General features: G+C 39.5%; 1 protein-coding gene across 1 annotated transcript in view; it reads right to left on the bottom strand.

Annotated features, from left to right (window-relative positions):
- Nucleotides 1–21,498, bottom strand: part of ATXN10 (ataxin 10) — a 153,775-nt gene that overhangs the window by 105,035 nt on the left and 27,242 nt on the right. Inside the window, exons 3-6 of the mRNA XM_082422439.1 lie at nt 21,329–21,411; nt 10,792–10,888; nt 8,432–8,590; nt 1,463–1,543 (exon numbers count right to left, since the gene is read on the bottom strand). Of these exons, the coding sequence (XP_082278565.1) occupies nt 1,463–1,543; nt 8,432–8,590; nt 10,792–10,888; nt 21,329–21,411 (420 nt within the window). The remainder of the gene's footprint in view (nt 1–1,462; nt 1,544–8,431; nt 8,591–10,791; nt 10,889–21,328; nt 21,412–21,498) is intronic.

Below are 21,498 nucleotides of genomic sequence, written 5' to 3' on the forward strand. Positions count from 1 at the left end.
CATTCAAAAACTTTTTTTAGCGCTTGTTACGTGCCACGCACTGGCTAGGAAATGTAGACACCACAGAATAAAAAAGACCAAATCCTGGCCCTCACAGAGCTAACAATCTAACACTAGTGTCATACAATGGCAAGCAGGTGTGTGACATGATACAGTGTGTAACAGACGACGTGATGAAACAAAAGCACTTCTCCTTTGGAAGAAAAATAGAGGACGGGGAGGAGGCGGCAGGTGAGTAAGGAATTTGTATGAAGTAGGAAAGCCGTGGCTACAAGTTCTGTATAAATAAAAATGGACAATGTTTAGTCTGTCATCCTCATTTGGTTAGGAAATGGATCAGTTAACAATAGATCATCTGATAGGAATATGGAAAATATAAACTTGAATATTAAACTGTGTATTCTCCTTGCATTCGGACGTTCCTTACTGCAAAGCAATTTACTAATTTATAGCACTATGCTTCGTATTACTTATTTTAATTCTTTTTCTGCAAGAGAAGTATGCATATGACAGTGGTGGCAGGGGGTACTGGATTTATAAATATGGCATTTAAACTGACTTTAAAAGCACAAACTTTTCCTTTTTGTTAAAGATATTAAAGAAGAAAAAAACACTACTTAACAAAACTACAAAGGAGTGCATAAAGATTAACTGTTGGAACCCAAATATACAGAAAGAATTTCAAAACCACAGCAATTATCAAAATTGTGACTACAATCAAAAGATTAACATTTTTTACGGTTTTTGATCATTAGATCTGTGCCTTCTGGGTAAGTTTTATTTTCCTAAGGCAACATTTCCAATCAGGTTAGGAAAAACATACACTCTTGGAATGGACCGAGTACTAGGAATCATTTTATTCAATCCTCTAATTTTACATGTCAAGAAACTGAATCCAAACAAGGTGAAAGAACTGGCTAAGGTCACATAAAGAGTTACCATGACAACAAAGCACAGAGCCAAGGTACTAAGGTCTCTGGGCTCAGAGGGCACTGCTCTTCCCCTGCACGGTCAGTGAAGGTCACAGAGGGGTACTGATTTTCTTTCAGTCTAAAATGAAAATGGTCTACTGGAAAACTATAAACCTAGCAGAATGTATCCCAAATCATGACAGCAGGGATATGAACAAATGAGCACATTTCACCTATACAGCTGTAATACACAGCTGCATGATTTACTTTTATAAAACCGAGGGATAAGCATAACATTTTGTTCTTAACATTTTTTAATATGGTTTTACTGAATAATGGCGCCAACCTGGATTCTGCAACCCTACGTAAATCACTGCCTATTGTGGCTGAGCTGTAATGTTAACCAACCAATTTAAAACCATTACTGACACAGAAACATGTATTTAGAGATTTTGTGCCAACTAAGAAACCACACAGTTTTTCAGTCATGTGTACAGAATACTCTATATGGAATGCTAAATACTCAAAACCACACTGGTTTTTGGGGTTACCTTTCTTGATTGCTCATTTTGGCATACATGACTTTAACCAATTCCGGGCTTTTCAGAAAATGGTCTGTAATAATCAAGAACCTAAGAAAAAAGGAGGGAAAGGTTTGGTTACTACAAACATAGTAAAATAGACATGGCCTTATCTACTTTATAGGAATATCTTATACATAAAAGTACTGTTTATTGAATTTTTGATTAGCTGTAATCTTCAAATGTTTTAGAGGTTCACATACTATTTTTCTATTAGCAGCTAAAAGAAAATGAAAATTCTCAAAATATTTTTCTCTGATTTTACTTCTGAAAAATGTATTGAAATGATTCAAGTTTATTCAACTGGAGGAAAGGGCCTACTATAGTTTTTACCTAAGTTGAGAAAGGAAAATACTTCACTATAGTTTAAACAATAATGAAATTTAGCTACAAGTTCAGGTATAATAAAACATATTAAATTGTTTTAGTCAGAAACTTAGTGCTAAAATTAACCAGAGAAATAGACATGTCATACTTTTTATTTAAACATATGCCAACAACCCAGTAATGAATACTGGCTTGATCATCTACTCCTTAGGAGCTCTCAAGTTACCAAGAAAACATCCTCACTGTCGAGCAATGCACTCATAGAAACTGAGAGATCAACTTGGGGAAACCCTTGAGGCAAAGATTACAAGCATATTTCTTCAAAGTACTACTGTGACACCTAAAAAGATTGAATAGTACTATTAATTAATTCTGAATCATATTTACCAGAGGGCATCTGAAGACTTAAGAACTAAAGAATATACTATTCATAACCAAGGTTATGAATAAGCATGACAGTAAAGCATTTATATTGACAAACACGGTTTATTTAATCTCTTCTTAATAAATAACAGAATAAAAGTATGCCTTTTAAGTATGGTAGCCAAATGAAGCATATTAACTACCACGACACAGTGTCACTTCATATAAACACAAAACCTAAACACATATTCTGTTTCTTCCACAACCTTTCAAATAAGTGATCAACACTGATGTAAAATATTTCTAACATTAATGGGTAATATTCAAAATTCTCAATTTTCACGTCAATTTAGGTAGGTCATCAAACAGTGACAACAGAAATTCATGCATATCAAGCCAGGTATACAAAACTGTGATCCTAAAGCTCATCCATAATTCACCTATTTGGAGCTCAAAACATTTTCCCACAAGAACATTCATTCAAAAACACAACGTTCCAAATACTGTGTGCGAGGGGCTAGGTCCCAAGCCATAATTCCAAACTCTAACGGTGGAGAAAGACACACGCATAGAGAGATAATTAGAGAAAAATGTCTTAGGTGCAGCACACAGGCACACATCATGAATTACAGAAACAACAAAGTTTATCTAACTAGAGGGCTGCAGGGAAGAGGGGCGATGGATGGGACAGCAGAATCAGGAGTTCGGTGAATCCCTAGTTGCAGAGGGAAGGAAGAGCATTTAAATTAGAGGTGACACAAAAGGACTTGAAAAGACTGCTTGAAGGAAAGAAGAGCAGTGTACTAAGAGAATTATAAACAATAAAATACTACCAGGGTTTATAGAGGGACTCAGGACCTAACACTTATGTCCTTGAATGTTACTGTAAACAGCCCTCAGCCTGCAGAACTGTCAGTTGAAGGGAGCTTCACCAAGCTTTGAGTTTATTAAGACTGAGGTGACAACCACGCCTTCTTTCGTGATACTGGTCATTAGTGCTCTTTCTTTTTTCTTAATCAATTTTGTTGATCTTTTTAAAGAGTCAACTTTGCCTTTGTTAATCTTTTCTATTGTTTTTCTGTTTTCCATGTTATTGACTTGTGTCCTTTTATTTTCTTCTTTCTACTGAGGATTTACTGTACTCTTCTCTTTCTATCTTCATAAAGTAGAACCTTAAGTCACTGATTTCAGACCTACTTTTCTGACATAAACACTTAAAGCTATAAATTTCCCTCTCAACCCTGCTTCAGCTTTATCCCACAAATTTTATGCTTTCATTATCCTTCAGTTCAAAAGATTTTCTAATTTGCCTTGTGATTTCCTTTTTGACAAATCAATTATTTAGATGTGCTAATTTCCAAAACTTTAGAATTTTTCTACATCATCTTGCTATGGTTTACTAGGCTAATTGTGGTCAGGGAACATATTCCGTATGTTTTCAATCCTTTTCATATATTCATTGAGACTTTTTATAGCCCAGACTATGGTCTATCTTAGTGAACATAATGCAGACAGTTGAAAAGAAAGTAAATTTTCCAAGTGTTGAGACGTTCTATAAACCAGACTCACGTGAAGGTGGCTACCTATCTCAGTACTACTGAGATCATCTACATCTATACTGATGCTTGTCTACTTCTATCAGTGGCTAAAAAGTGAGTGTTAAAATCTCCAACTATCACTTCCAATTCCAGGCATAACAGATGAACAATTGACCTCCTACCTTAAACAACTACAAAAGCAGACAAAATATATGAAACAGTTTTCAGACAAGAAACAACAAACCCGATTCAATCAGGTTGTGCAAATAAAAGGCACTTTGGAGAATTTCCTCCTAAACAAACAAATTACCCTAAAAAATGCATGCTAAGTATATTCTGATCAATATTTTTATAAAATCCTTATGGCCTAATTAGCAGACTGAGACACACTCAGTGAAGGAAAGAGTTATTCTACATGCTGGAATGTGTGGTGAAGAAGTGGAACTTGAATTGAAAACGTTTTCCACACATAGGGGTGGTCAAGGGTGCAGGGAATGGGGCAAAGACAAAGGAAAGATGGGTCCACTACGGTGCTGTCGCTGTGACCACCAGCATTACCTGGAGCTAAAATGAAAGTAGGTCCATACTGAGACCTTTATACCAAGATAAATTCCAAGCAGATCAAACACTTAAAACATCAAAAGTGAAATGATACAATACTGGAAGAAAACCTAAGTAGAGAAAAGGCCTTTATAGCTATTACCAAAAATCTTAAGACATTAAAAAAGACCAGCAATTTCATCTACTAAAATATCAAAAAACTTTACATGAAGAAAAGTGCCACAAGCAAAGTCAAAAGGCAAAAAAGTGAGAAAAAAATGTGGATTTTATTTCATACAAAGGACTAATATCCCTAATTTAAAAAATATTCCTATATATATATAGAAAAGACTGTCATCCTAATAGAAAAATGGGTGAAGAAAATGAGAATGTACATAAAGGAAAATTAGACTCTTCAATATATAAAAAGATGCTCAACCTCATAACAAGAAAAATACAAAATAAAACTATACAATGATACTATTCTAAACCTTGGCAGAACTGGAAATCCAAAACTTTGATAGCGCACTCTGTTAGCAATGATAAAGGAAACCCGGTACTACTCTCAAAATTTGCCAAGGTAAGTGTATACTGGTATAACATCTATGAAGGACAACTTGGAAGTGTCTGTCAAAATTATAAAAGCACATTCTCTAGTAACTGCACTTGTGAATTTATCCTACAATCATACTTGCCCATATGCAGGATGACATATGTGTCAACAAGGCCACAGGACAGCTCCACTCAGATGCAGAGAAGGCACCTCAAACTTAACGCAGTCAAAACGAACTCCTGATGTCCCCTAGTCCCACCCCAAACTGTTCCACCCACCTCACTCACTCAAACAAGCCAAAAACCCAGCTCCCACCCTTGCCTTCCTCTCTCCCACCTCACCCCCAAAATCGAATCCATAATAAGCCTCATCAGCTCCGCCTGCAGAGCACACGCAATCTACTCATCTCTCTTCACCCCACTGCGACGACCCTCATCTAAGCCACTCTGGCCTCCTGACAACTACAACTGCCTCCTAACAGGCAGCCCAGCCTCCATTCTTCCCTCTCCCCTCCCCACAGCTCAACCTCAGTGCAGCAACCAGAGGGAGCCTTCGAAACACAGACCAGGGACTTCCCTGGTGGCTCAGTGGTTAAGAATCTGCCTGCCAGCGCTGGGGACATGGGTTCGAGTCCTGGTCAGGGAAGATCCCACATACTGCAGAGCAACTAAGCCCGTGTGCCACAAATACCGAGCCTGCGCTCTAGAGCCCGCGAGCCACAATTGCTGAGCCCGCACGCCACAACTACTGAAGCCCACACGCCTACAGCCCGTGCTCCGTAGCAAGAGAAGCCACCGCAATGAGACACCTGCACACCGCAACGAAGACCCAACGCAGCCAAAAATAAATAAGTATGTATAAATAACTAACTAACTAATACAGACCAGGTCGTTCCATATACTGCTTAAAACTCCCCAATCGCCTCTCATGGCAAAGAGTAAATCGATCGCCTTTTCCTGGTTCACAAAGCCCCACATCACTGGCCTCCAGGTACCCCTTCACCCACTACGCTGTCCAAACCCTGGGCTCCCTAGTCCTGCGACAGAGGCCTCTGCTTTGGGGTCTCTGCACCCTGTGTATTCACTGCTGGGACTGTTCTTCCCAATCTGTCTCCACCTTTACCCGCAGATCTACCAATGATTGGCTACCCAGTTCTCGGTTCAAATGTCACTAACTCGGGAAAGGTTTCCTTGACCTCCAAATCTTAAAGTAGCACACAAAGTTACTCTGCGTCACATCACCTCACCAGAGTACTTAATCAAGATTCAACATGGGAATTCCCTGGCGGTCAAGTGGTTAGGACTCCACACTTCCACTGCAGGGGTCCCGCATGCCATGGCCAAAAAAAAAAAAAAAGATCCAACATTGATTCTTGTTTTTTCCAGTCTGTCTTCTGTACCAATCATGTTTGTATTACTACTAATAAAATACTAGCTAATACTATACAGCGTTTACTATGAGTCAAGTACCATTCTAAGGGACAGCTTAGTACACATTCTGTGTATTTTTCTTCCAATTTATCTGACGTTTGTTATACATTTATTTGGGGTTTTAGGTTCATTATCTGTCTCTCTCGCTAAAACATAACATCTTATTAATTTTGAATCTCCAGTGCCATGAACAGTACCTGGTACACTTCAAAAACTCCACCAGTAATTACTGAATTAATTAATTAATGTTTGAAGCAAGCATCTGCATGTTTTCTGAATTTCCTAGAAGCCTGCACAAAGCAGGAATAGTTTCTAATCCACGGGTTTTCCAAGATAAAAGCAAATCAGATCCCTCATGAAAAGGGCAATTAGTCTTTGCAGAGAAACCAGAGCTCCTTCTCTTGTGACACTGCGGGCAGCGCTCTCAGCAATGTCCTCACGGTGGGCCCTCAATAAGGTAGAGCAAAGCCACTTGGGCACTACTGCTCAGTGTAAGCCAGGCCCCAAACCAGGGAAGTACAGACAGGCAGCTCCCGGATGTGCAGGATCAACCCAGGAAAAACTCTGAGTACCCACAGAGGTGCAGATGGACTATTCATTTTTCAGGTAACTCTCCTAAGCATTCCTTTGCACTTTTGAGTTATTCAGATAAGTACTGAGTGGCAATGACGTCAAGCTTGTGCTCACCAGGTAACCAGTCAAATGCAAAACCATATGCTTTAAAAGTCACCAGAACTGAATACTGGCTCGTTCGCTTTAACCAAATATAATTAAAAAGGTAAAGTCATCAGAGCAAAGGGCAAGAATGACATCTTAAGGTATTGACATTCAAGCTCAGACAGGCAGACAGCAAGACAGGCAGTGTCGCTACCCAACAGTCCTTGTGCCAAACCAACCGTTCCAGTGAGTTTGTAACCATGTCCACATGCCTTTAAGACAACATATGGGACACGAAATTCAAAAGTCTGGAAACTTTTAACCTAAATCAATTCTTTCATTTTAGAAATAAGGAAGAAGAGGCCCACAGAAGTTCAGTGCCTTAGTTAAGGTTCCTCATTTACCTAAAAATCAAAACAAACGCTCAGTTTCCTGACTTCTGCGGTGCCTCCTGGGATGCTCCCCAGGTACTTCTGCTCCGGCAGCCTCTCTGGAAAGAAGTTCAGGTGAACTTAAACCCTGAGCTAGGGTCTGGTTCTTCTGCTGCTTTCAGGTCAAAACAATGAGGAGTAAAATCCATTTATTCTTTCTTTCATTCAACAAATAGTAAACATCTACTAGTGAGTAAAGATAGCAGCATTTTTACTTTGGCACTATTTAAAGGATAAGAACTCTCTCTCACAGTTTACAATACAGGCAGAAAAAAAGCGTTCTGTCTGGACATCCATACAGACAATTGGAATTCTTTGCTACACCACCTTATGGCGTAACATTGAGTGTATAATCCTGGCGGCAAATAATATTAGATACACAAAGCAATGATGATGGAATGCCAGTGACAGGTAGATCTTTTTCTTGCAACTCAAAAATGGTCATTTAAATGGCTGTCAATTATGCATGAGTTTTTATACGTTAGCTGCTGGGACTGTTTTTCTAAATATAATATACTTTCCATTCCAGGGGCTACACGAAGTTACAAGCAAATTCTCAACTTTCACTCAGAATTCATTGCGTTGACTTTCTTACCCTGTATCTGCTCAAGGGAAGAACCAAAGATAAAGACCTTTATAACAAGAAGAGTCTCAATCACGTTTAATATTTTCTAAGCTATAAACTTTAAATTTGTAATTAAATTCTTTTGCAGAATTACTGTTTCTGTAAATGAAGAAATTTTGTGGTAATATTTTATGAGGGAGGTGGGGTCCCACTAATCAGAAACATAAAATGCCACAAAGACATTTAGGGCCTGTAAGTAATACTCCAGCTTTATGGAAAATAGAACAAATTACCTTGGGAGAGGATCAAAAATATATTCCATCCAAAGCAGAAGTCAGAATAGAAAGGACATCAGAGAAACACATATTTATTTACAAACAAGAAAGGCTAGAAATGGGATCTTTTCCTAGTTTTTCAACATATGTTAAGCTTTAACTTATTGTTCAATTGTTATAATTCAAACTTTTACTTAAACCTCTACCAGGAAAGTGATGTCAGGATGTTTAAGCAGCCACATTTCTAACAAGATACTCACGGCCATTCCGATTCAGGCTGCTTCTGGTGAGCTTCTATGACATCAATCGCAATATTGAGGTTTTCTTCCAGCTCCTTCATTCTTTCAGAATTAAGGGATGTGAACAAAATCATTGATGAGTAGGCAACAATTTTTTTGTCTGGATGATTTAAGCAAGACCTTCCAAATAAAGAAATCAGGGTGTTAGCCCAACTTAGCAGCATGATAAAACATGATTGTAACTCATAAATAATAATCATCTCATTAACAAGTTCAGTATATACTGATATTTTTAAGGATTTAATGAAGAATTACAACACTTTTAAACAAGTACATAATTTATGGCAAAAATTGCAAATTGAAAATTAGTCACGACACAGAGTACCCAATACAAAAGCTGCAGTTCACTTATGAGTCAGAGGCAAAAAGCAAATGACATCTGATTAAAGAAAAAGATAAAATGATTACATTTATAAAGCATTAAAATGTTCATTCTTGTTAGAAAAAACATCAAAAGGCAAAAAATGATACTTCAATGACTACAGACATTTCCTTAACAGTTTGAGGGACAGAATGTTTAAGGGAAAGATGATATATTGGCAAGAAATAAAATTTGGAGTCAAAAGCCTCTGTATAACTCCCGGTTCATCCACCTATCAGCTATGTGATCTTACAAAGGTCACTAATTTATCAATTTTCAATTATATTATGGGTTATGCACTATGGCAGGATTTTTTTTTCTTTCATTTAAACTTCATAATACTCTTCTGGAGGAGGTATTATCCTTATATTATAGATGAAGAATGTGTTGACTTTACTTGCCCAAAGGCACAAAGCCAGTACCTGCCAAAGCTGAATCCAAATTTGGTTGTATGTGTCTCACAAACACATATAGAGTGAAGTCACATAACCTCTTTCGGTGTGTTTTCTGACATAAAAATGGAATATAATAACAAGACCTCCTTGGCCTGTCTCAGAGGGCTTCTGTGAGGACCAGATTTGATAACGAATGTAAAACCACCATGTAATTGCCAAGTAAACTCCTCCGACGGCCTTGTTCAGGGCCGGATTCACCTGTGTTATTAATGCATCGGTTCTTACACTACAACACGCTTACAGCACGGGCTGCGGGGGAGCGGTGAATATATCTAAGGCACCCTTACCCCACTCCTCCAGCTCAGAGCCTGGCAGAGAAGAGGTGTTCAAAGTGTTTGAAAGGAGTGAACTCTCAAAAATGAATAATTTTTATTTCTACAGCTTGAATTCCACAATTCTTTCCTTCCAACCTAAACTCAGTTATTATTAACCATAAAGATTTTATGCCTTCAACTCTAATTACCTGCAGGAATTTGAGAACCGGTCACAGGCTCAGTGAGCTAGAGATAACATAAGCGTTTATCTGATCCTTACACCATACAGATGAGCCCAGAAAACCTATACAACCAGGGAAGGCAGCACAGAACTTAGGCAGCTGGTATTTAAAGAGCGTAGGCTTTGGATCCAGAGGGCAGCATGGGGTTCCCGTTCCAGCTACGCCATTTACCAGTGATAAGTGTCAGTTCCCTCATTTGTCCAAACAGGGACAGTACCGCTTGCCCCACAGGGCAAAGGGTAAAGGACGGGAAATATACAGAAAAGACCCAGCTCTGGGCATTCAAACGATAGCTGCTCTGCTGCTTACATTGTTGCCACCACCAAAGATACCCCATTGGTTGTCAACAGAACCTGGATTAGAAGCCAGGCCTCCTGCCCCAGGATGGGGCCTTTCCTATTACCTATCCTTCCTCCATCACCTGCTCACCTTTCATCTCCATGCTCCACGTCTTATGAACACAGCTGGTCAAAACACAGTAGCAAATCACCAGGGAAAGTACACCATGAACCAATCTACATAAACAGATTGGTTATCCACATCTTATACTTCTCCATATCTACCAAAACATATAGCATTGTGCCAAGCATATAAGAAATGCTCAATTAATAAATACATGATTAATTCATTGCCCATACTTCAATATTTTATGGCTTTTTTCTTATAAAAAAAGTGTCCTTAACAGCATTCCTTACTTTAACCAAAACTTTTATTTACTTAAAGTAAAAACTGACATACAATGAAGAGCATAAACCTTACGTGTACAGCCCAATAAATTATGAGATGTGTATATACCTATGTGACCACCACGCAGATTAAGATACAGAACATTCCCAGGAACCCACGAGTCTACCTTGTGCCCTCTCCCAGCCAGTACTAAACCCGCCACCACCCACCAAGAGCAACCGTTGTCCTGAGTTCTGTTACCAAAGGTTAGTTTCTCCTGTTTTGGAACTGATATAACCACAATCTTTTCAGAAGTCAGAAAAACTCTTATCAATATACTCACAAAAAGAGTTCTGGGAAAGCATGCATCCAAACAATAGACTGGGAATCTTCATTCCGTGAGGCAATATTGCCTAAAAATTGCAGACCACAGCGAAAAGCTGAGGATTTATAAAGGCAAAAAAGATACATGATTAAAAGAATTTTTCAAAACACCAAATAAATACATCTTAGTTAGAAATACTCCACATGTTATTAAACAGAAAGTTTCTGTTTGCTTCTTTTAACTATAAAAGTCTCTCACCACAATGAAACTTTGGGCATGACGTTACTATTAAAATGCCTTACCAAAACAATGTACTCTATACAAAATTAATTAACTTCTTTAAAACACTGTAACTGTAGACACAAATATACCTGTAATCACATTAAGTATCATTGGAATATGTGTTCCAATTGAAAGACAGTTACTCTTAGACTGGATCTTTTAAAATCTAACAATATACAATTTAAAACAAGACATGTAAAATAGAAGGCTATCGAAGCATTGAAAGTTAAAGAATGGTGAAAAGATATACGAGGCAAATACCAGCCTACAAAGGTAGTCATACAACCACTTAAAATCAGACATAATAAACTTTAAGGCAAAAAGTATTACTGGAAATTTTTTTAAAAGTCATTTCAGAATTACTTAATTCACAGAAAGGTATAATTTTAAATTGGAATCACCTAATAACATGGTCTCAAATATATAGTAAAGAAAAACTGACAAAAGTATAGAGGAAAGAGAAAAACCCACAATTAAATTCGGCAATAATAATATACCTTTTCCAGTAAATTATAAAATAAGCAGACAAAACAATCAGCATATTTAGAAGATTTAAATAAGATTTAATAACAACCTAGTTGACACATTTAGACTATTTCACCAAATAAAACTGCAGAATACTGGACAAAATGCAGAATGCTGACAACAAATGCAGGCAAGGATGTAGAGCAACAGGAACTCTCATCCACTGCAGGTGGGAACGCAGAATGCTGCAGCCACTTTGGGAGACTGTTTGGTGGTTTCTTACAAAACTAAACATATTCTTAGCATACAATCCAACAATCACACTCCTTGGTATTTACCCAAAGTAACTGAAAACTTATGTCCACACAAAACCCTGCACATGAATGTTTATAGCAGCTTTATTCATAACTGCCAAAACTTGGAAGCAACCAAGATGTCCTTCAGTAGGTGAATAGATAAACTGTGGTCCATCCAGACAGTGGAATATTACTCAGCACTAAAAAGAAATGAGTTATCAAGCCACGAAAAGGAACATTAAATGCATATTACCAAATGAAAAGCCAATCTGAAAAGGCTACAAACTGTATGATTCCAACTCTATGACATTCTGGAAAAGGCAAAACTATGGAGGCAGTAAAAAGATCGGTGGTTGCCAGGGGTCAGGGCATAGGAGTGGGTGTGAACAGGTGGAGCACAGAGGATTTTTAGGGCAGTGAAACTTATCTGTATGATATTACAATGATGGATACATGTCCTTGTACATTTGTCCAAATCTCCACAGAATATATATATATGTATTGGGTTGGCCAAAAAGCGCCTTCAGTTTTTAAGTAAAAATAAAAGACACATTTTTCATTTTCACCAAGAATTTTATTGAACAACATATTCACCCTTTTGTTCCACTACCTTCTGCCATTTTTCAGGCAACTTCATAATTCCATCTTCCCAAAACTTTAGCTTTTTGAGCAAAGAACTGTTCCAGGTGCCTTTTACAGTCTTCCAGGGAATTGAAATTTTTTCCATTAACAGAAGTTTATAAAGACCTAAATAAGTGGAAATCTGAAGGTGCAATGTCTGGTGAATACGGCAGATGAATCAGAACTTCCCAGCCAAGCTGTAACAGTTTTTCCTGGTCATCAAAGAAACATGCGGTCTTGCATTATCCTGATGGAAGATTATGCATTTTCTGTTGACTAATTCCGGATACTTTTTGTTGAGTGCTGCTTTCAGTTGGTCTAACTGCAAGCAGTACTTGTTGGAATTAATCATTTGGTTTTCCAGAAGGAGCTTATAATAGAGGACTCCCTTCCAATGCCACCATATACACATCACCTTCTTAGGATGAAGAGCAGCCTTTGGTGTGGTTGGCGGTGGTTCATTTCGCTTGCCCCACGATCTCTTCCGCTCCACATTATTGTACAGTATCCACTTTTCATCGGCCGTCACAATTTGTTTTAAAAATGGAACGTTTGAACATCCCTGGTGGTCCAGTGGTTAAGACTCCACGCTTCCAATGCAGAGGGCACAGGTTCGATCTCTGGTTGGGAAAGTTCCGCATGCCACACAACATGGCAAAAAAAACCTGAAACGTTTTCAATACGTTTAAGTAGAGAATCGCATGAAGAAATACGGTCAAGAAGGTTTTTTTCCGCTTAAACTTATGTGCAACCCAAACATCAAAGCAATGAACATAACCAAGCTGGTGCAAGTGATTTTCAATGCTCGATTTGGATATTCTGAGTCTGTCGGCTCTCTCCCGCATGGTATAACCTTCACTGCTCTCGATTAATGTCTCGATTTGATCGCTATCAACTTCAACTGGTCTACCTGACTGTGGAGCACCGTCCAGCGAGAAATCTCCAGCATGAAACTTCGCAAACCACTTTTGACACATTCGATCAATCACAGCACCTTCTCCATACACTGCACAAAATCTTTTTTTTGCATTTCGGTTGTGTTTTTACCTTTCTTGAAATAATAAATCATAATATGCCAAAAATGTTGCTTTTTTTCTTCCATCTTCGATATTAAAATGGCTACACAAAAATTCACCAATTTTGATAAGTCTTTTTTTAAATGCACGCTGATATGACAGCTGTCACCTACAATTTAGCAAAATTGTTTTGAATGAAGTTAAGGACAACTGAGTGCCACTACCGCCACTGTACGGAAAAAACTGAACGAACCTTTTGGCCCACCCAATATATACATATTTATATATATATATATACATACACATACACAAAAGAAAAAGCACTCAAACCCACGGGAAAACCACAAGATTGTACTACACACCCACCACACTGGCAAAAATTAGAAAATAACAAAGTGTGTGTGAGAATGTAATGCATTAGGAACTAAAGGGTCTCTAAAGTTCTTTGCCATCTGTGAACAGACCGCATTTAAATTATCTTTGACTGAGCACCAGTTATCAATCACTGCCTCTTAGCTTCGCTGCCTGCTCTGCAAACATAAAGGCGGGCCCTTTGAAGGTCTCCTTTGTCAGCTGGCACGTACGGCCTCGTGGGCAGAGGCGCTGGCGGGGTACTGGAGGGCTGGAAGGAGCGGAGTTTCTCTCTTCCTGGTTCTGGGTAGTCCTCTGGCCATGCTTCTCCTGTTTCTCTGGCGTTCATCTCCTGCAGCTTCTCCAGTGAGGAGCTCTCGCACAGCAGGACCAACCAGCAGTGTCCAGGAGCCAGGAACTTCCTCAGGATGCTTCAAAGCCAGTTTCAAGTCATGGAAGCTCTCTGTGGACGACTCCCCCCTGCACCCCAGAGGGTGGATTTCCAGCAAGTTCCACCAACACCACCCCTCGGCGGCTTCACTACCACCCCGTGAGCCACAGCCGTGCCCTCTCCAAGCAGGCCTGGATCTCAGGCCTAGGGGGAGGGCAGCCTCTTCCCTGGACACTCATCTCAGCTCTGGGGGCACTGGCTGCTCCTTGTATCTGCAATCCCTGTGTTCTCTGGCATTCTCTTTACTTCTTAGTAGTCAATCCCCTGTTATTTCAAGCCTTTGTTATAGTTAGTAATTCTTTATTTTAAATCTTCCCCATTCAAATTGCAGTGCGGTTTGTCTCTCCTGGTTGTACCCGAGCTGGCAGAGCAGACGGAGAGAAGGGAGGGAGGGAAGTTGTGAGGAAGGGAAAGAGGGCCCCAGGGGAAGCAAGAGAAGATGGCATCAAGCACAACCTTAGAAAATAAGAATAGTTCAATCAGTCGGGACCAAGTCAGACAGACAGAAACCAAACTATTTTTTAACAAAGAAAATTTAATATATGGAATTAGTTCAACTAAAAAGGCAACACTGAGGTAACACAGAGATTAAGGCTACAGGAAACCACCACCTACCACCCTTCAAACTGGAGGCACAAAGGGAAGAGGGTAAGGTTGTGAGAACCCAGAAGCCTGGAGGGGCTCTGCAGAGCCGGAAGCCGGGCCTCTGTGGAAGGGGCTGCCCAGGCTACCGCTGGTACCTCTGGCACGTGGAAGAAGGGCCCGGGCCAGCTAACAGTGGTGTCTCTAGGAAATACTAGGAGGCTTTCCGAGTGGGAAGGAAGCTGGAAAGGGAACCCTCCAGGGGAGACCCGAGCAGGGGGCGCGTCACCCTTTCCCCTCCTGCCTCCTGGTCCCCACTAGACCCCTCACTGGCTGAGCCTCACTGCAAGCGGAGGAGAAACGTGTTTCTGGACTCCCAGCCCCTGCACCACGAAACAGAGCACAGAGGGCTAAGCTCAAAGCCGAGTAACAACAGCCCCGTAACCAGAACGACACCCACCATTAGACCATCACTAACGCGACACATACCGTTCCAAGTGCTTTATTTTATACAAGTTCTTATTTAATTGTCACAGTAAGGCAGACATCTTTATCACGTCACCCAAGTCAGCAGCAGGTGAGGGCCCCAGACCCCGCACACCAAGAGAAGAGCGCGAACAGTCGGCCAGTTCTCACGGGTATGCGATGCTGGTAAGTAAATACTTAAAATACTCGTGTGCTTTGCGGTGAACAGACACTACCGTGAATCCCTGCACACCCACCCCTGCCCCAGCCCCCTCCTCAGGTCACACAACTAAAAGCCAGTGACTGACTAGCCTCAGCCTCAGCCCTCCATGCCAGGCCCCAGCTACCCCTGCCTGGCACCCATTCTGAGGGATCAGCGCCTGCACCCGACTGTTTGCTGTTTTCCAAGTGGTTCCTTCGGGGCCAGGACAGTCCATACAGAGAGAGTGGCATGTGATGAGACCCTGAGTGGAGAGAGAGTGAGACACTTCTGAGGAACTGAAGACCAGCATGAATAAAGCATCGAGAACCAAGGAATGAGGTAACAGTAACAGGGATAACTAGCATGTGTTGAGTGTTTACTAGGTGCCAGACACTGCGTTCTAACTGTAAGATGTCATCTAACCCCCGCGACAACCGTACGGGGTCGGGGTTAATATTATCCCCCTCTTGCAAAGAGTAACCGAAGCTCAGAAGGTCAGGTAACTGGCCTGGGGCATGAAGCCTGCAAGTGGCAGAAGCAAGACCGGCAAACACAAGCGGGGGCTCTTCCTCAGCAGCAGGAATCAGCTCATCAAGGAAGGAGCCACAGGAGCGTCTGAGATGAAATGAAAGATCCTGCTCTATTAACGGAAATCCCAGCCAGGCAGCAATCAGGAGATGTTTTTAAGGGCAAGAGGACTTCCAAAGACCTTCAACCTCCTAGATCCCTGCTTTGCTAGGAGGGAGGGATGGGCCTACTGACCCAGGCCCGGAGCCCGGGTCCTCTGTCCTCAGACTTTTCCGGAACCCAGGCCTTCCCTTCAAAGCCTGTCACTGCTGCTCCAATAGCTCAAAGGCAGAGCAGCTGTAAAGATGAAAAAGGTTGAGGCGTGTAATGTGCCTGTGCTATTCACTTATTCATAGTAACTCGACAACTGGCTGCTCAAAGAAGAGTTGCGAAATTGTGGCCAAAAAGCAAAACACTGAGATAAAAAACTATGAAGACAAAATGCTGAACCAAGAACCTCAAAACTGAATTAACATTATAATCTAAAATAAAGCAGGATACAAAACTGCAAGTACACATTCATACCCATACATATAAATATTGAAGAATGACTAAAAAAAAGTCAAGTGTTTGTCTAATGTAGCCGGCATATACAATGATTATTTTTCTTTTCACTTTTAAAAATTACTCTATAATGAAATTATATAAAATGTTCATAATAAAAAATAATACCTTCATTTTCATCTTAAAGTCGTAGTGTAAAATGACATTTCTATTTCTGCTGAATATTTTAGAGTATTAACACTGAAATCCTTGTAAGATTTAATTTAACACACAAAAAAAGCCAACAATATAAGTCAGTCTGAGAGCCAAACAACCCAACAATTCATCAGGCAACTAAAAATTAGCACTCTGAATCAGAACATAATTCTGGGAAGGAAAAGGTTTAAAGACGTCCTAGAAACAAGAAAAGAAAACTCCAGACAAGTACAAATGACAGTTTACTTTTACCAAACAGCTTATCAAGTGATCTTTATCTAAATATTGCAAATGTTACAAAGCCCCTCAAAAAGCCCAACATTATTTTTACAGATTAGAAAAGAACAAAGGCCAAAAACAACACCAATAACTCAATTAAAATAACTCATGCTTATGTTTACATATAATTGGATGAGCATAATATATTCGTCACACCACTGCAATTATTCTCTGAAAATAATACTCTAAATATTATTTTGACAACGTAATTATAGTTCTTACCTCAAGAGCGGTAACAGAAAACTGGCAAAGATACCCTGCTAAAAATCTACAAAGAGTAAGGTTCTCACAGAGAAACAGTCAAAAGATCGTACAGGCACTGTATCAGGGAACAAGAACACTTTTGAAAAGATTTGCATTAGGCTTGAACTAACATACTATAAAATTTGTTTAAGTTTCATTGCTGAAACAAAGTTGCATTCTTGAAGTCCAAGTAAAATTCAGTAATATCACTGGCTGCCTTTTTCAAGAAGGTAGTGAGAAGTATCACTTCCACTTTCCTTCTTGCCTCAGTAATGTCCTTCCAACTCTGTCAACAGACGCAAGCCATCTACTTGAAACTGATACAATTGAAAAATTAAAGAAGACCTAGATAAATGGAGAGATGTTCCCTATTCATGGACCGGAAGACTCAATATCATTAAGATGGCAATTCCCCCCAAGTGGATCTGCAGATTCAACATAATTCATAGTATCCACAATACATAAATAACTCTCACAACTTGACAACGAAATTTAAAAGCCCAATTAAAAACTGGGCAAAGGGGACTTCCCTGGCGGTCCAGTGGTTAAGACTCCACACTTCCAATGCAGGGGGTGCAGGTTCGATCCCTGGTCAGGGAGCTAAGATCCCACATGCCTCACGGCCAAAAAACCAAAACATAAAACAGAAGCAATACTGTAACATATTCAATAAAGACTTTAAAAATGGTCCACATCAAAAGAATCTTAAAAAAAAAAAAAAAAAACTGGGCAAAAGACTTGAATAGACATTCCCCCAAAGAAGATTTACAAATAACCAAAAGGCACATGAGAAGATGTTCAACATCCTTCGTCATTAGGGAAATGCAAATCAAAACCACAATGAGATACCACTTCACACCCACCAGGATAACTATACTCCAAAAAAAGGAAAACAAATGTCAGCAAGGATGTGGAGAAACTGGAACCTTGTACACTGTTGGTGAAAATATAAAATAGTCAGCTGCTATGGAAACGTTTGGCAGTTTCTTAAAAATTTAAATATAAAATTGACGCAGCAATTCCACTCCTAGGTATATACCCAAAAGAACTGAAAACAGGTACTCAAATAAATATATGTACACACATGTTCAGAGCAGCACTATTCTAAACAGCCAAATAGTGGCACAAGAGCCAAATGGTGGAAACAACCCAAATGCCCATCAATGAATGAATGGATAAACAAAAAATGTATTCTATGCATACAATGGAATATTATTCAGTCATACAAAGAAATGAAGCACTGATACATGTACAATGTGGATGAACCTCGAAAAACATTATGCTAACTGAAAGAAGCCAGACAAAAAAGGTCACAAAATTCTAGGATTCCATTTATACGAAAAATCCAGAACAGGCAAATCCACAGAGACAGAATGCAGAATGGTGGTTGCCAGGGGCTCAGGGAACTGGGAAATGGAAAGCAACTGCTCCATGGGTACAGGGTTTCCTTTTGGGGTGATGAGAATGCTTCCAGTTAGACAGAGGTGGTGACTGTACAATACTGTGAATGCACTAAATGTTACTCGATTGTTCACTTTAAAGTGCTTAACTTTATGTGACGTGAATCTCGTAACAATAAAAAATGTATTAACTGATATAACTGCAACTACATAAATTGTGAACAACTCTTAATATACCTAACATAAAACAGGTCTATGAAGATCTACGCTCTCTGACTGGTGGGTATCAATGAACAGCCAAGCCGCCAAACAAACAACTGATTTATTCATCAATGACAAACCAGTTCATAAAAAGTTTCAGAAATGTGCTCCTTTGGTTTTTTTGTTAGATCATCTATTCCCTTCAGTGAAGAAAAAATTAATCCTGAGAAGAAAGGATGAAATAATCTTTCATCGCATATTGTAAACACCAAGTAACCAATCTTCTGTAGCAGTCGCGGGATAGAGACAAGGGATAATGGACCGAGGGGGACACAGAGTCAAGGGAAGACACTTTTAAGATGGAAAACAGGAGAGCACATTATACGCTGGTGAAATGACGGAGTAAAGAGGGAAAAGGGATGATGCCAGAGAGAAAGGGGACACTTTCAGGGGAAGAGTTTCTGAGTGGGCGAGTGGGGATGGGATTCTATGCACAACTGGAGGAGGGCTGGCTCCGCTCTGACAGTTATTTAATCACAGCGTTTGTGCAGTGCTTCCTCTGGTGTCTTATTTAGGAATCCATCATCACCAGAGAAACCTACTCCTGCCCACCCTAGTTCCTCAGCTCTGTCAGTGACACTACCCACCACATCGGTGTTTTTTTCAGCAATTACAAAACGTAGCACATTCTGAACTCTCTTTCTGAATTATCATACCACAGTCAGACTTCAAAAATAACTGCCTTTCCATACAAGAGAGTGAAATCTGTTATTTTATTGCTGATTTTTAATCCCCAATTTGAGCACTGAGGCTTCTGTTTTATCACAAAATGGAGCTACAAGAATACTTTTAAATATACAACATTTTAAAACACTTTACAACCTAATGCTACACCCTACCAAATTGAGAATACTCAAGAAATTACTGCTGTTCCAAAAAACTTAGAGCCAACACTTTGTGTGCCAATTCTTAGATAATTTAATTAGTTCAAAAAATAATTACAATGTCCCAGAGGAAGAATCCTAAATCAAACAGAAAGACACAGGAATTTTAACAAATGAGTTTTAAATGAAAACACTAAGAAATCACAGAGTAGAATGAGAACTAAACCAAGCCGGGTGGTACCTCTGACAGTTCAGTTAGCCTGTTTCACTGTGGGCCTTGGTCTCTATGCCTGTGAAGGAAGACGAGCTCAAATTCTCTCTCTACCTTCTCACAGCAGCCTCCCCACTAACATTCAGGTAAGCATGCTTCACTTTATATAGTAAGTATAGGCATTAAAAATTGTATATAAATCAACATATTTTAAATACAGCTGGAGAGCTCTCATTTGAAGTAACTATTCATTGAATTAGCACTAAAAAAAATTTTTTTTAACCTCCAATCTAGTACATTTTATAAGCTGGATATTTACATTGAGATGTTCTATTAAATGACTTAGGTTTACCCACAAGTATTTCAATTCCTTGGATAAAGAGATCATCTGTTAAAATTCTATGCTTTTATTTTTAAATATAATGGTATGATAATAACCCCTGTCCAAAGGAGAAGTGTTGATGCAAGTAGTTCAAGAACCAAAAACATTCCAAAAAGTCTGGAAAAGCTTCCTGGTCTTCAAATTAAGGAGCTTGGTTTTTCTCTTAATCCCCTATCAACAGCTATTAACAATGAGAGCTAACTTCCCTCTCTGTCATGCTGTATATTTGCCTTATTTAATATATTTAATACAAGGCTCCCCTCACTGGAACGTACACACCTGAGGACAGAGATTTCTGACTGCTTTGGTCCCTGTTCAGATCACATCCAACACCTAGAATAGGGCCTGCCACATCGACACATATTAAAAGACACTGTATCACTTTGCTAGGGCTGCCATAGCAAAGTACCACAGACTGGGTGCCTTAAACTAGAAAAATTTGTTTTCTGTTTTGTTGCTGGAAGTCTGAGGTCAAGGTGTCGGCAGGATTGGTTTCTTCTGAGGCCTCTCTCCTTGGTTTGCAGATGGTCATCTTTTCCCTGTGTCTTCACATGGTCGTCCCTCTGCACCTGTGTCCTCATCTCTCCTTCTTATAAGGACACCAGTGACACTTGATTAGGGTCTACCCATATGACCTCATTTTACCTTAATTATCTCTTTAAAGGCCCTGTCTCCAAATATAATCACATTCTGAAGTACACTAGGGGTTAGGACTTCAACATATGAATTGGGGAAGGCGGGGTGGGTGGAAAACACACAATTTAGCCCACAACAGAGGGAGAAAATTGGAAGTCACTACAACTTTCTTCTATGATAATTCTTTAATATCACTAATGAAGTTTCTCTGTATCATGAAATACAGAACCATCTGCTTTAATGAATGTTGTAATACTCAGAGTACTGGTATTTAAATCCTTTTCAAAGATATAAGTAATCCATGAATCATACTGCAAATTACCTGTCAACAGGGATTCCTGTTCCACTCGAAGTTCACGAAAAAGAAGAATCAAATCAACAGCAACACCAATTGTATCCAAGTTCCTGTATAAGGTTTTTAAAAAGGACAAAGTTAGACACATTCTTTTTCTTAAACCTGCACTTCAAATTATGATCCACAATGAATGCAGA

Source organism: Balaenoptera physalus (genome assembly GCF_965194825.1).
Source record: "Balaenoptera physalus genome assembly, chromosome: 13".
Lineage (NCBI taxonomy): Eukaryota > Metazoa > Chordata > Mammalia > Artiodactyla > Balaenopteridae > Balaenoptera > Balaenoptera physalus.